The sequence below is a fragment of the Euleptes europaea genome, chromosome 3 (genome assembly GCF_029931775.1).
Source record: "Euleptes europaea isolate rEulEur1 chromosome 3, rEulEur1.hap1, whole genome shotgun sequence".
Lineage (NCBI taxonomy): Eukaryota > Metazoa > Chordata > Lepidosauria > Squamata > Sphaerodactylidae > Euleptes > Euleptes europaea.
The window spans coordinates 97,010,545-97,026,773 of record NC_079314.1 but is presented as its reverse complement, the minus strand read 5'-3'; the positions used below and the strand labels follow the sequence as shown (position 1 = coordinate 97,026,773).

Here is a 16,229-nt window from a genome sequence, read left to right as displayed (position 1 = left end):
GAATTTAGTGGGAGCCGCTGAAAACTAATATTAGTTTAATAATAATATCTCTTGTTTGCCATACAGAATTTTGCCCTGGGTAAAGGAGATGAAGAAATGATCTCTACTCTTCAGTACTTCTCAAAAGTTGTGGATGAGGTAATCGAAGTGGCCAGAAACAGCTTTCTTACTTTCTCGTTCTACACGCTTACCTCATTGAAACTAGCCTGTTTTGGACATAGGGAGAAGCTGGAGCTGTGAGTGGGTTAATGGAAAAGGGCTGCAGTTACTGCTCTGCTGAAATGAAGGGTCAAAACAAGTCTGTTTTGAAATGAGTTTAGGAGTAACTAATAGAGCATTCCCTCTCCTTTTTTTATTTCTCATTTTTATCTTGCACAATTTCAAATAATTCATGCGTGTTTTAAAATAACTCCACAAGCACATGGCAATAAACCTTATGTTGGATCCCAGTTGTGGAGATGCTTTAAAGATACCCTTCCGCTCACCGATCCAACCCTGTCGTTTGGATTCCACTGAAGATTTAAAATTTATGGAATGGAAAACGTGTTCTTTGGACAATTGTGCTTATTTTTCCTTTTAGGCTTAAATCTAACTTTGTACTTCAGTAAGGCATGATTTCACCATGGCTCTGGCTAAGACAGAAGCATCCAAAAGCAATCTTTGTTAAAGGGTTGCTGTCTGTGCCAAGCAGCTTGGTGTACTGTGTAGCTGCTCTGCATGGAGAGGGGTCATGGCTCAGTGGTAGAGCATCTGCTTGGCATGCAGAAGGGCCCAGGTTCAGTCCCCGGCATTTCCAGTTAAAGGGAGTAGGCAAGTAGGTGATATGAAAGACCTCTGCCTGAGACCCTGGAGAGCCGCTGCCGGTCTGAGTAGACAATACTGACTTTGATGGACTGAGGGTCTGATTCAATATAAGGCAGCTTCATGTGTTCCATGTGCATGGGTAGCAGCCCAGGGCCAAACTAGATGGATGGGGTTTTAAAGAGTTGGGTCCAGGGAACTCAGGTTCCCTCTAGCAGCTGTGGGGAATGGCTATTAAAAATAAAGGATCAGTTTGTCACCACAAGGGGATGAAGGGCTCCCTCCCCTGATGTTTTTCTGCACCCAAATTGCACTGTGAGGTAGTTATTTCTCCATTTTTGCTGCTCCGTGTGGGGGAGGCATGGAAGCAGTCCAGTTCTGTATGGAGGGGGGGGGGGCGTATAGAAGCAGTCCAATCTCTTTCTGTTGTGCCCTTCCCTCCCTGCCCTGCATCCAACTCTATTCCTGTGCCTCTGGAGCAGCTTTGGAGAGGGGATAAAATGAGGACAAGGGGAGGTGGCAGCCATCTGTTGTGTGAGTGGAGTTCCGCTTGTTGTCCTTTGAAACCAAGCTGAAGGGTTCATGTTCTGACCTTAGAGAACTGAGATGCTTTCACACATGCCAAATAATGCACTTTCAATCCACTTTAACGATCATTTGCAAGTGGATTTTCACACAGTAAAATCCAGCTGCAAAGTGCATTGAAAGTGCATTATTCAGCATCTGTGAAAGCACCCTTTTTTGTCTTCTAAACTGAAACATCTCCTGTCTTTCAGCTTAACGTTCTGCATACTGAATTGGCCAAACAGCTTGCAGACACCATGGTTCTCCCAATCATCCAGTTTCGGGAAAAAGATCTTACAGGTAAATATTGTTCAAGCTCTTCTAGTTTTTTGTTTCTTTTGATCTTTTGTTATGTGATTTTCATCGGGAAACTGCCGGCGAGAATCAAAGCAAGAAAGGGGCTGTATTCTTTAATTCACTGTACATAATCTCAAGGAAGTCTGATGTACATGGCCAAATTGCAGGAGGCAAGAAGAAAATTGTAGACACCGCTGAAACCAGGATGCTATAAGACTAGTACCTGTTTATTGCCAGATGACAAATGTGTCCTTTGAGCTGGCAAATACTTGAGCTTGCATGAAATCAGGCCAGTGCAATATTATGACCGGGTTATAGAAGAATTGCTCCAGGATTTGGGGCAACATGGCTTGCTTACTGCTGCACCAGAATCACACCAATCTGTGTTTCTTTTTAAACATTTAATTCATTTTTATCCCACCTTTCTTCCCAGTGGGAACTCAAAGTGGCTTAATCGTTCTCCTCGCCTCCCTTTTCGCCTCACGACAACCCTGTGAGGTAGGTTAGGCTGAGAGAGTGTGACCGGCCCACGGCAAGCTTCCATGGCACAAGTGGGGATTCATACCTGGGTCTCCCAGATACTAGTCTGCCACTCTTAACCACTATACCACATTGGCTCTTGTTCCATATATGGTAACCGTCTTTCTGGCTCACAGCATCTCTTTAACAGGCTCAGCTTTGTATCAATTTGAAGCCAAACTTTGTATATTAAGTCCCCCTCCCCTTTTACTTCTCTGCAGTTCAGCTAGCACAAGTATTAAACGTTGTTTTTTAAAGAATGCAGAAAAAAGGTCTTGAAACTGATGTAATATATTCTTGAAAAACTTGTTTCCAGGATCATGGAGAATGGATCAGCACTTCTTGACCAGGAACTGTCATTGCAATCCTAAACAGATCCAGACCCTTTCTAAGTCCATTGAAATCTTAACATTCATGTTCCAGGCTGACAGTGTCCGCAGGATTGCATTAACTAGAAAGTTAGGTTAGAAAGGGCTCCTGTGGTGCTTTGGGTACCACATGTAGATAGTGATCGGGCTGGTGAAGCCAGGTTCTTGCTGAGCCAATAGCCAGACCAGCCCACTATCCCCTCTCTCTTGCTCAGTTCTTGCTTTTAATGCATTGGTGATGCGCTTTGTGTAGTACCACAGAGAACATGCCCCCTCCCATAAGAGAGGCTGCATCTAGACATCGTGTTAAACATCAAACAGTTCAGAAAACAGGAGATGTCAAAGAGAGCGGCAATTATTGGACCATGGCATTAATTTTTCACCCAAGGAATGTGATACTCAAAATCTTAAAACAAAGACTGTCACCATGTATGGAACGAGAAATGCCAGATGTTCAAGCTGGATTAAAGAAAGGATAATGCACTAGCGATGATATTGCAAACTTATATTGGTTACTGGAGCATACGAGAGAATATTAGAAAAAATCAGCTTATGTTTCATAGGTTACAGCAAAGCTTTCAGCTGTTGTGGATCATGAAAAGCTGTGTGTGTGTTTGTTTTAAAGGTATGCTACAGCATCTGATTGTTTTGATGTGCAACCTGTACTCTGGACACGAGGCTACTGTTAGGACAGAATATTAGCGACCAAGATCAAGATAATTCATACTACAGTATTCCCCATTACTATGTATGGGTGTGGAAGTTGGACAGTGAGGAAAGCTGATTCATTTGAAATGTGGTGTTGGAGGAGAGTTTTACTGATGCTGTGGACTGTCAAAAAGACAAATAAGTGGGTTCCAGATAAAATCAAGCCTGAACTCTCCCTAGAAGCTAAAATGACCAAACTGAGGTTATCGTACTTTGGTCACATTATGAAAATTCAACACTCATTCACTGGAAAAGACAATAATGCTAGGAAAAGTTGAAGGCGGTAGGAAAAGAGGAAGACCCAACATGTGATGGATTGACTCAGTCAAGGAAGCCATGACCCACAGTTTGCAAAACCTGGGCAAGGCTGTTAATGATAGGATGGTTTGGAGGACCTTAATTCATAGGGTCACCATAAGTTGGAAGTGAATTGACGGCACTTAACACACATTAACCATCTATTTAAACCGATGTATTCAGTTATGAACCTATGCATACAGTGCAATTCTCTGCAGATTTATTCCAGCCTAAGCAATTAGTGCAAACTGTGGCTAGCAAACTAGCAACAAACCTTAGTTTGCAATCCGTGTTTGGTGCTAATTGTGAGCTCTTGACCCAAAGAACCAGAAATCACCACAGAGACACTTAGAATCCAAGCAGATGGCTTTTACTGGTCAAATAGGCAATACAGTGCATTGAGAATAAGATGACAGCTATGAGTGACTTGCTCGTTAGTGGGAAATATAAAGCTTGAAAACGGCGGGAGATTACAAAGCACACAAAGCATAAACAGAGCACACTTTCCCAGGAGTAGCGTTCCCAGGCTTTGGTATGTGGAGCCGTCCTTGAAGTCTGGACGGTTCGGCAGAGGAACAGAGGCAACATAGAAACCGAGATAACAGCCTGAATAAATCCTGGTTTGTTGGACTATGAGCAATCAGACATTGCAGCTAACTGGGGTTTAATCAAACTGGTTTATAAGGGTTATCACGATGTCCAAATGCAGCTGTAACATAATATGTAAGATGAGACTCTCAAGGTAGGAGAATCATGTGGATCATAGCCTCCTGCCTTGTGTTATCTATAGGGTGAAAGGAGGTATTTTGACTGCTCTTTCACTGTGTGAAAGGGGTCACCAGTCCAGTAAGTGTATAAAACAGACCCCTTTCTCTGTCTGGCTAATTCTGTGATTCTGTTAATCACATTTCTGCCACTGCTTTTAAAAACACACTGGCATGAACTAGTTCTTTGTTGGACTGATTAAGAAGCAGATTTGATGAAAAGTTATACAAAGAAATCTCTTACACATAAAATAAAACGTTCGTATTGGAATTTGAAAATACGGGTGTTGTGAGTGTTAATGAAAAGCTTCACCAGCACATGTCACATGTGTTGTGAATGTCTTTCATACTACGTCTTTACTGTAATGCAGGAACTTACTGTTTTTTGTTCTTTTTCTAGAAGTAAGCACTCTGAAGGATCTCTTTGGCCTTGCTAGCAATGGTATGTTCCACAGTTTCTTTTGTTCAAATAAATTTTGTTGATTGTATCACAGCAGACGTGTTGTACAGTGCACACCTGCTTGTGTTGTGGTGCTCAAATGTGCCTTTGCTTTGCAGAGCATGATGTCTCCATGGCGAAGTACAGCAGATTACCAAAAAAGAGAGAAAACGAGAAGGTAAAATAAATGTATTCATTTAATTATTTGTAGCCCGACTTTCTCACTGAGACTCAAGACGGTTTATACAGTGTAAAACAACACAATCAAATGGCATGATGGTGTGAGATACATAATAGGATTATGTTTACAAAAATTAGAAACAATGCAAAAATTTACTTGACATCATTTCTATTTTCCGTAGGGAACACTTCCCAATTAGCATTTAGAGCTGACGAGAATCCCCCTGTAGGGTGGCCCAAAACTCCCTTGGGTTGGAGCCATACTAAATTTTCTTAATGGCAAAACGAAACTTTCCTCCCCCGGCCCTTGCAGCCCCCTGATCTCCACAAAATTCTGCCCCAGTAGGACCAGCGACCCTGAGGAATGAGGGTAGTCTGCAGTGAGAAGGATGAAACACTGTGGGTGTTTGTGTCAAGACCACTGATGCTTTAGTGCAGCCCCAGCCAAGGGGCTTAGGGGTGTGACTCTTGCTGTAACAGGTGTATGAGTTCAAGTCCCAGACAAGCTAGCGTAACCAGGAGAAAGGAAGGAGAAAGGTGGTCAGAACACCTGGTTGGTGATAGGCTTTGTCCCTTTTGAAAAAATGACCTGACGTGGCCTTTAAAAAGGCAATCAAGAGTGGATTATAGAAACACAGAGTTGGAAGGGACCACCAGGGTCATCTAGCCCAACCCCCCTGCACTATACAGGAAATTCACAACTACCTCCCCCCGGAACACACCCAGTGCCCCCTACTCCACACCTAGAAGATGCCCCCTCCCAAAAAAATAAACCTCTCCTGGATCCCTGGCCAATTTAGCTTGGATGAAAATTGCTTCCTGGCCCCAAAGTGGCGATCGGCACTATCCTGGGCATGCAAGAAAGGGCCATGAGAGCCAAACACTGATGCAACCCTTCCTGCCCTCCCTAAGGTCATAGGATCAAAGTGATTGACTTATTACCCATGATATAAATAGATGGTGCTCCCATGCTCAGAGGCAGTGCACCTCTGAGTTACCAGGTGCTTGGGGCAGGGAAGATCATCGCTGTCACGCCTCATCTGAGAGTTTCCCAGGAGCATACGGTTGGCCACTGTTGGAAACGGAACACTCAACGAGATAGCCTTGGTCCAATCCAGCAAGTCAGCACTTGCTTACTAATGTACTAATTATGCACTAATGTACACTTGTGTACTTAAAAGGAGGCTTCAGCTTTCCCCTTTTGTCTTTTTATGGGAATTTGGCACCGGATAATCTGTATGCAGCTTTACTTCTTCCTTGCCCTCCAGTGAAGGTAAATACCATAGGATCCAGGCTAAATTTTCTGCTAATAAAAGGCACTTCTAGCAGCAGAACAGAACTTTATGCCCTCTCCTCCCCCAGTCTGCCCGAAATGCTGCTCCATGGGAACAGAGGCCCTCCAGAAGGGCATGAGGGGCAAATCAGGGTTCTGCAGCAGGAAGGGAGCATTGGTGGAAATTACCCTTTCCCTTCTGTTAGCAGAAAATTTAGTCTGGATCCAAAGCAAATGCAAAGAGAGAGACCTTTGTGGAGATGGGCCCATTCAGATTGATTTGTTTAGCCATTATAATATAACATTATCCTGCATGCTTCAAAGGAGGTAAAATATTTAAGAGAGACAACTATGCAGCTAAAATAATATCCTTATTTCTGTTGATTGCTAAATAAAGATGGCTTTTCCTTGACTTCATCAGAGAGGAACCTCCCAATGAGTGTAAAAGTGCCTGGTTTTATAGAAATCCAAATCTCCCCCCCAAAATCAGGTACTCTTAGGACTGTTGTCCTGTGGAGTTTAGTTTCTGGTCCTGGCAGCAGACTGTCTTGAGGTTGAGGACATAACAGGAGGGGAGAGGATGTGGCTTGGATCTAGTGGATTGTTTTCACAGATGGAAGGATTTCCGCCCATAGACCATGACTTCTTGCTACTCAATGCAGCCCCCAAATGCCCCATGAAATGTTGCTTCTGTGAGAAAGGGGACCTTTTGGGAGGCAAATTTGGGCTGCAGCTGGAACAGGGAAGCAAGAAAGTTGTGCTCTGCAGGCAGGAATCCTTCTGCCCATAGATACGCTCCATTGGATCCAAGCCTCCGCTTGAGCAGCCTTGATCTGGGTTAACTTGCTTGACTTCTTTTCTGAAGCCTCTAATTATTAATATTGTGGCACGGCTTCCCTGAACTAAAGGCGTTAGCTGAATGCTAACATTTCTGAAGTAATCAGAATGTGACATGACCCTCCCGATTCAACCAACAACCTTAAAATTACTTTCTCCCTATAGCTTTCTCCATGTTTCGCTCTCAAAGCTTTTTCTCCTTATAGCAGGGGTGTCAAACATAAGGCCCGCGGGCCAGATCTGGCCCCTGGGGGCGCTTATCCAGCCAGCCAAGGCAGCCACCCCTCCCACTCTTGATCTGGGCTGGTGAAGCATGGACCGGCTTGGCCAAGTGACATTTATCTCATATCCAGCCCTCGTAACAATTGAGTTCGACGCCCCTGCCCTATAGCTTTCTCCACGTTTGTATCTCAAAGCTTTTTCCTTATTCTCCCAGCATTAAATTTCATAGCTAGCACTTACATTTGATAATACTACAGAATTGCAGACTGTTCTTATATTGCGTTGGGGAGGGGGAAGCAGGAGGAAAGCTGTTTAACACACCCAGGTAAACACAGTGTTTTTGTGGGCAAATTATTTTGCTGGGTGCGCATTCAGCTCCTTGGCATTTTGGTGGCATTTAGCAGTCATTCTGTGCCTGTGGATAGACTCTGTTTTGAAGGGAACTATCTGCTGATGCGTGGCTGTTCGTCACAAACATTTGTATTGTTCAGCTGAAGGCGGAAGTTGCCAAAGAAGTGGCCAGTGCCCGGAGGAAGCAGCATCTCTCATCACTGCAGTATTATTGCGCCCTGAATGCTTTACAGTACCGCAAAAGAGTAGCCATGATGGAGCCCATGCTGGGGTATACACGCTCACAGGTATGTCCCATACGCTGCAGTCTCGTGAGAAGCAAAAGCATTCCGTCAGGCACACTCTGTCATTGCAGGGAGCTGTGCTTAAGTCCGCAGATCTCAAGTAGCCATAGGATGGGGACCCCATGGAAAACACATATGCAACTGGTATTGAGTACTGGGTCGGGTTCAAGGCTTTGGTGTTGACCTTTAAAGCCCTAAACAGTCCGAGGCCATCGTGCCTGTGGGAACATCTCTCCCAATATACCTCCCCCCACCAGAGAACATTACGTTCAACTGGGAACAACTTGCTGATGTTCTTGGGCCCAAAGAGTGTCCGGCTGTCCTCAGCCAGAGCCTTATCGGCGAGTCTTGATGCAATTTCGCAGGGCCTGCAAGACCGAGATGTTCCGCCAGGCCTACGGCTGAGGACAGCGATGGTTTCCATCTTGACTGGCCTCCCTCCCTCTGTTTCCCATCCTCCTCCTTCAGTTTGTTGTGTAATTGAATTCCTATACCTTCCTCTTATGAAATTGTTGTTCCCTTTCCTTTATTCCTTCCCCTTTGGTTTAGCCCCACTACTGTGATGCTTCAAGGACACCACTTTTAATAGATGCTGGAGAATTTTATTTCTAATTTATTATGTTTTAATTGTTTGGAATATGTTGTTAGCCACCCTGAGCTTGGGGAGGGGCAGGATAGAAGCCGAATAAATAAACAAACTGGCTTCTGCATCTCCTAATACTATCTAGGCTAATTATTACTTTTGTCATTTTCAATCCCTGATTTGAAAATGATGGTGGCTGTGGCAGTATCTCATGAATCGTTCTTATTGTGAGTTCGTGTTATGTCGTCTCATGTTTCACAACTGCATTCTGTCTGTATTTTAGCTTTATATGAAGCCGCTTTCATTCTCATGAATGAAATGCTCATTTGCATGTATATTTCACTGTTTATACAGTCTCAAGGCTACGTAAACATTGAAGCAGTTTTAACTGTGGGCAGAACACAGTGCATGAAAATATCCAGGGCTCTTAACTGAAGTGAGCAATACCAAAGAAATGGTGTGGAAATAACTGAAATTCAAATATTGATTTCCATAGAAGTCCACTGTATGGAGTTATGAAAACAGAACTGACAAACGTTTCTGTTAGATATGCGTATGAATAAAGTTTTACATATTTCGGCTATCTTTTTTACTTGAATTATTAGGAAACCAGCTGGTTATAATTGACAGTGAGTTAGAGAGAAAATTGATGTGCATAGACAATGGCTTCTTTACTTGTTCCGTGCCCCCTTACCTTGCCTCTGTGCTGTTTCTGAGCATCGTGGAGGAAAGGCTGTTCTATATGCTCCTGTCTTAGACAATTATCTAGCTACTCCAGGTGTAAGGCTTTTAAGATGTTTCAAAACTTGCTTGTTTTACTTTCTAAAGTATATATCTTGCAAAATATTGTCGAAGGCTTTCACGGTCAGAGTTCATTGGTTCTTGTAGGTTATCCGAGCTGTGTAACCGTGGTCTTGGAATTTTCTTTCCTGACGTTTCGCCAGCAACTGTGGCAGGCATCTTCAGAGGATTAACACTGAAGGACAGTGTCTGAGACACTGTCCTTCAGTGTTAATCCTCTGAAGATGCCTGCCACAGTTGCTGGCGAAACGTCAGGAAAGAAAATTCCAAGACCACGGTTACACAGCCTGGATAACCTACAAGAACCAATATATATCTTGCAGCTCTGTGGTTTTTAGTTCTAGACATTATTTAGAGAGCCAGTGTGGTGTAGTGATTAAGAGCGGTGGTTTGGTGCGTTGGGCTCTGTTCTGGAGAACCGGGTTTGATTCCCCACTCCTCCACATGAGCGGCGGAGGCTAATCTAGTGAACTGGATTTGTTTCCCCACTCCTCCAAACGAAGCCAGCTGGGTGACCTTGAGCAAATCACATTCTCTCAGCTTCACCTACCTCACAGGGTGTCTGTTGTGGGGAGGGGAAGGGAAGGTGATTGTAAGCCGGTTTGATTCTCCCTTAAGTGGCAGAGAAAGTCAGTATATAAAAATTAACTCTTATTCTTATTCTTATTTCTCACCAGGTAACAGCAATTTTAGGGCCACCCCACCCAATTACTATAAACTGCTTAATTTGCAAAGTTAAGAGTTTAATTTTGGGAATCCCATTTTTTTATTTTTCAGATTAAATTTTTTAAGAAGGGAGCAGAGATGTTTTCCAAAAAAATGGACAGCTTTTTATCGTCTGTTTCAAACATGATTCACAGGTAACGATAGATTCTCTGTGTGTGCGTGCGCACATGCACATTGGTTTGCTCTGCTTCTCTTTGCTTTCTTGTTATGTGGATATGCATGAATGAAAGAGCCCGGTCATGGGAAGCAGCCATACTGCTGCCACCAACCTGCCTGCATTTTGCCAACTATGGAAATGGAGGACTGTGGTTAGTGGATGCCATTTGATTCTTCTGTCTTAGTGCCTCTGATGCAGCAGCAAGAGTAAGAAGGAATGACATGAGGATAGTAAGAGGAGGAAGGAATAACATGAGTAGGAAGGAATAACATGAGGATAGTAAGAGGGACAGAAGGCAACAACACAGTCATTCTGTTCTTATTTGCTTGGCTGATGTAATTCAGATGTGGCCCAGTGTACAACCTTTTTTCCATGGTGGATTTCCATCCCTTGCTCCCTAGTGTTTGTACAATGGGCGGCAGTCCACTATCTGAGTGGAGTCTGACTTGTGTGGTCCCAGTCTGTATGATTCTTCCCTCCCTCGTGGACTTATATATGTTGGGCTCTGCAGATAGACCTCTGTTTGACTGCAATTTCCAATGACTGGCATTGAGCAGACATGTTCTGGTGGGGTGGGGTGAGGTCCAGCTCCATCATTGTGTCATGCAGCATTAGAGCCTCATCTGAATAGTACTACTACTGCCGCTTCTGCCTTCCTCGGAAAATAGGTACAGCAGCATTTGCAAAATGTTGGGTGGGCCCACATGGCTTATTACCTAGTAAATGTGCTTGGCTGTTCAGGAGGCCAGTGTTTGCCTGGGTCCCAGCTTCTGGGGAACGGGGAAGAGTCTGATCCCTGGGGCTTCCTGTCCATGGTGCCTCATTTGGCACCTAGGGTTCCTGCTTGTTTCATATGATGGATGGAATAGAATGGTAAAGCGAGTCTTTGCGCATCTCTGAAGTAGCCAGAGATGTTGATGCTGGACAAATATATGTTGAGAAACTGAAGTTTATCCTTATGGCAAACTGCTATATGATGCCACAGAGAAGGGAAGGGTTGGATCCAGTGACTGGAGGAATATGTCTCGTTGGGTAGCCGTGTTAGTCTGTCAATAGCAGTAGAAAAGAGCAAGAGTTCCGTAGCACCTAAAAGACTAACAAAATTTCTGGCCGGGTGTGAGCTTTCGTGAGCTGCAGCTCACTTCTTCAGATTCAGCCAGAATGTGATTCCATCTATCCTTAAGTAGAGAAGAGTGAATTAGACATGCAATGTAAATGTCAACAGCCAATAAATGACATTAGCAGGTGTGATCGGATTAGGTGTGATACGCAGAGGGGTCGTAGGCATGGAGAATACGTAGCAGACAGGAGTCATGGATCTAGCTTAGTGGAAGGGAATTGTGGGATCCAAGCTTCTGAAAGCAGCTGTTTCCCGTTGAGGCGCAGTAGTTTGCACAAGTGTGCATTGCATCTCCACGCAGCTAAAAATTGACCTTAATAAGCCCAGAAAGTAATGAGGACTCTGCGTCCTACTAGAAAACCAAGCTGCTTCCAGGACTTGGAATAGCCACGCAGAGAAGTGCACTCGCATGCTGCCATCCTGCCTTGTTGACTTCATCAAGTTCTTAACTGTTCGTGCAAGTAAGCTGTTAACAGAGAAGTGGTTGGGCTTCTATTTTTCTCCAGCGTTCAGGAAGAATTGGATACTGAGGCCGAAGCTATGCGGGTATCTCAGCAAGACCTCCTTTCCGGGAACGAATCGGTTTACACGCCTGATTTTGACGTGGCCTCTCCTGTCATTAACAGAAACCTTATTCAGAAGGCAGGCTACCTTAACCTTAGAAAGTAAGGAGGGCATTGTGGGAGGAAGTGAGTGGGGGAGGGCCTTGCACTTGATCTTGTCTAATGCTGAACTGGTACGTCAGATGGTTCTTTGGCTTTGAATTTTCAAAGCTGATATGACTTTTCCTCTTCTGCGGAATAATGAAAAACACATGAGTGTTCACAAGACTGTGGCCAGAATAGCAGCAGCTCTGTGTGTAAGCAGAAGGGACTTCCATGCATGTGTATTGGCCTTTTTCTTTTTTCTTTTGTAGATTCTCTTCTCCTCTTTTCCCATTTCCCTGTGTTGCATTGTGTGCTGCTCTGGAGGGTGCCCTGACTCTCAGGAATGGGTTTTGAGGGGCGGTGAAGGTCTGGGACAGGAGGGAGAGGTTGGAGGGAGGGGGATTAGTGGATGTGCCCCAGTGTACCGACCCCCCTGGATCTTTTCATTGATGAAGGTGACTGCCCGTGGGCTACTTAAAGGCATGTTCGTGGGGAAGGGCTTTCCCAGTTTGTCCCTGTTAAATGTGAGTTCTTCTAAACAAATGACATATTGAAACCATGTGTCCCGTACAGTAAAACAGGCTTGGTGACTACAACGTGGGACAGATTGTACTTCTTCACTCAAGGTGGAAACCTGATGTGTCAGCCTAGGGGAGCTGTTGCGGGAGGACTGATCCAAGATCTGGACAACTGCTCCGTCATGGCAGTCGACTGTGAAGACCGGCGATACTGTTTTCAGATCACCACTCCCACAGGAAAACCGTACGGCTTTGGGGGCTCTGTGTTGTCCGTTCTCCCATTTGGATGGGAATTGCATGGCGTGACTTCAAATGTCAGCCCAGCTGCTACCTGGGCTGATGGGAACAATTCTTTGTCCTTTGAAGAGGTTTCCAAATATGTAAAGCAAAAGTCTCCTGACTTCATAAACAATTAACACTCAGGCATTTGGTTGTAATGGGTTTTCCATGCTATTCTGTAGTTGGCAATCCAGAAATTAAGACCCAGCCCAGAGCTGCTTAGGGAGGGGAGGGGTCATACTGACCACTTTCACTACTGCATTACAAGTCATACTCCTAGGTAAATAGGGATATTTCTACACCATTCTAATCAATGTATGTTTCCTTTTCACTCCTGCATGGCACTTGACAACTTCTTTTACACACCTTCTATAGGTACTGGATGCCTGTTGTCTTGTATCTGGGTACCCTGAAATAAGGAAGTGTTACCTACATGGTAGAGAATGGCCATCTTTCCAAAATTAGTGCTTTTGTTCTTTAAAAAAAAAACACCTATGTAGAAGACAGCATTTGGTAGGGGCCAGTTCACCATGCTACAATTCTGCATGGGTATGAAAAGCCAGATATAAACCTGTACTCAAAAGTTAGCAGGGAAGGGTGGTTCAGTCGATGTCCTGCTGCATCTAATGGGCAACTGTGAGGAACAGGATGCTAAACTAGAAGGATCTTGGTTTGATGCAGAAGAGCTTTTCTTATATACTTAAATCCAGGGCAATAGTAATTTTCTACCCAGTGTTCATCCCATACAGGGGGGAAAAATTAGACACATCACCCAAAAGACGAAAACTTGGGATCCTTCATTTTAAAGATTTACATAAGCATATGGGGAATAATCACAAAAGCAACAAAAATGCCAAAAGCTTGTTGATAGTTTGGAAGCATTTGGCTAGCTGCTGTTTGAGACTCCTCAGCCAGAGGTCTTTTGGTTTTGCAGTCTTATGTTCACCCCATGGTTATCCCAAACCCTTATGCTTTGTTGATTTTGAATGTGTGTGACAAGTAGAGGTTCTCTTTAGATGTGATGGGATTTGCTGGATCTTCAGACACACGTCCTTGCATGCTCCCTCTGTAGAAGAACTGAATGTGTGCATCATAATTGTGGTCCAAGGAAAGAATGTAACTTCCAATGTATTTCCTTTTAGAGGCATAACCCTTCAGGCAGAGAGCAAGAAAGAATATGAGGAGGTAAAAAAAATCACTTTGTAATGGTTTTTCTTTTTGCATGGAATCAAAAGCTCAGGATCTTCACTTTTCTTTCCTTTCTTGCTGTTATAGTGGATATGTGCAATCAACAACATCTCGCGACAGATCTATCTTACCGACAATCCTGAAGTGAGCAGGTTTTTTGTTCTTAAAATAGTCCTCTGTATTTTCTTAGTATCTTAATTCACCCCTACTGACTTCAGGCAACATCTTTTTCTTTAGGCAGTGGCCATCAAATTGAACCAGACAGCATTACAGGCCGTGACCCCAATCACAAGCTTTGGGAAAAAACAGGAACATCTATGTCCCAGGTAACTTTTATGTTTGGGATAGCTGTTGCAGCTATTCAGCTGGAAGGACGGACCAAATATAAGGCAGCAGCCGCACATCGTTGGATGTTGCGCTGTTGTTGCATCGTGTTGTGATCATTCACAACTGCAGTCCTTTTTAGGCATTACATCCCCTGCGTACCAGGAGTCTGCCAGTGGGAGTGCTTGCTGCCCAAGAGGTTGATGATGCGCATGATCCCTATTTGTGTGAACAGGGCAAGGTGCAAATTTGTTCCATGAGAACAAGGGTATAGAAAAATCCTTGAGTTGCCCTGTTCACATGAAATGGTGACTGTGTGTATTGGGAGCATCATGCGTAGTGTGTGCTTCTGTTGGTGGCTTCTCAGTACATGTGGTTGTAATGTCCAGAAAGGACTCGTATGGCACAATGATAGCACCGTATCCAGTGATCCAGGCTATAAGACAACTTTGTGTATTTCAGTCTTTTACAGATGTACAAGTGGTAGCATTTGTCATTTTTTTCTGTTGAACCTACATGTAAACCAATACTTTGATTTGTGGGGGATGCTGTTGGTGTGTATCAGTCTTAAAGTAAAGTTCAACATTTAGAAATACTATGTGATAGAGGAATGCATCCCTTTCAGACTAGAGTTGGGGGATTGTATGTTTGGGTGCTTTTCGAACATCAAAAATAGAAGAAAAACCAGGGACATGATCTTCAGCATGCACTAGTTATGAGGCAATTTGTTGATGGGTGGAGATTCAAAGATGTGATTCCCCCTCCCACCATGTTTTGAAGGATCATAGTCCTTGCAGGACTGTACCATGTGATTATTTCAGAATGCATATTTTGGTTTGTAAATGTTTAATGTGTGTGTGAGACTGATCTTACCACCTGTATCATGATATGGCATGTAAATAGCATGGAAAGGGGCTGTGGCTCACTGTAAAGCATTTGATTGGTGTGAAGAAGGTCCAGGTTCAATTCCTGGCATTTCCATTTCAAAGGACCAGGCAGCAGGTAATGCTAAAGATCTCTGCTTGAGACCCTGGCAAGCTGTTTCCAGTCTGAGTTGACAATTTGGCCTTGATGAACCAAAGGTCTGATTCAGTATAAGGCAGCTGAGTGTGTTTAAATACTGAATTTTGCTAGGCTGACCAGCTTCCTGTGAGTGAACACATGCACATACATGTTTACTTGGGATTCCAGCTAATAAAGGAAAGATCTACCTGTATTTTCTCATCCCATTCTTATATATTTAACCTACTGGAACATATGCGACATGAAAATATGGATTAGTTAAGCCTTTAGCCATCTAAATGCTGTTACATTTTTAAGAAGAAGAGTTGGTTTTTATATGCCGACTTTCTCTACCACTTAAGGAAGAATCAAACCAGCTTACCATCACCTGCCTTCCCCCTCCCCACAACAGACACAGGGTGGATGGGGCTGAGAGAGTATGACTAACACAGGGTCACCCAGCTGGCTTCATGTGTAGGAGTGGGGAAACCAACCTGGTTCACTGGATTAGCCTCTGCCGCTCATGTGGAGGAGTGGGGAATCAAACCCGGTTCTCCAGATCAGAGTCCACCGCTCGAAATCACTGCTCTTAACCACTACACCATGCTGGCTTATAGACATTGTCTTTGCCTGCCTGGTTCTCAGTTTACTGCAGCCACTCTTTCAGGAATCTGACATAATTGTTTTTGTCATACGGAAGCAATCTGTTGTCTCTTGTTTTAGCCAGGATGTGAAGAATGTGGAGATACAGAATGCCCAGGTGGTCCCTAATGAGCCTGCCAGTGTTCCAGACTCAGCTGAGCTAATTGCACCTGGGACACCAATCCAGTTTGACATTGTGCTTCCTGCCATGGAGTTCCTGGATCAGAACAGGGGCGGCAGGTACAGTCGCTGGCAAAGCACTCCCTTTCTCTTACTGAGCCTTTTCACATATGAAAAGGTGCTCGTATAACAACAGCTGCTCATCTTCTGCACTGCAG

At 44.1% G+C, this 16,229-nt stretch overlaps 1 protein-coding gene across 1 annotated transcript in view; it reads left to right on the top strand.

Moving 5' to 3' along the window:
* The window catches only part of APPL2 (adaptor protein, phosphotyrosine interacting with PH domain and leucine zipper 2), a 38,192-nt gene that overhangs the window by 15,067 nt on the left and 6,896 nt on the right, over nt 1-16,229 (top strand). Inside the window, exons 4-15 of the mRNA XM_056847546.1 lie at nt 67-138; nt 1,578-1,665; nt 4,719-4,760; nt 4,877-4,935; nt 7,761-7,907; nt 10,066-10,148; nt 11,798-11,956; nt 12,512-12,700; nt 13,878-13,920; nt 14,011-14,067; nt 14,161-14,249; nt 15,973-16,131. Coding sequence (XP_056703524.1) covers nt 67-138; nt 1,578-1,665; nt 4,719-4,760; nt 4,877-4,935; nt 7,761-7,907; nt 10,066-10,148; nt 11,798-11,956; nt 12,512-12,700; nt 13,878-13,920; nt 14,011-14,067; nt 14,161-14,249; nt 15,973-16,131 — 1,187 coding nt within the window. The remainder of the gene's footprint in view (nt 1-66; nt 139-1,577; nt 1,666-4,718; nt 4,761-4,876; nt 4,936-7,760; nt 7,908-10,065; nt 10,149-11,797; nt 11,957-12,511; nt 12,701-13,877; nt 13,921-14,010; nt 14,068-14,160; nt 14,250-15,972; nt 16,132-16,229) is intronic.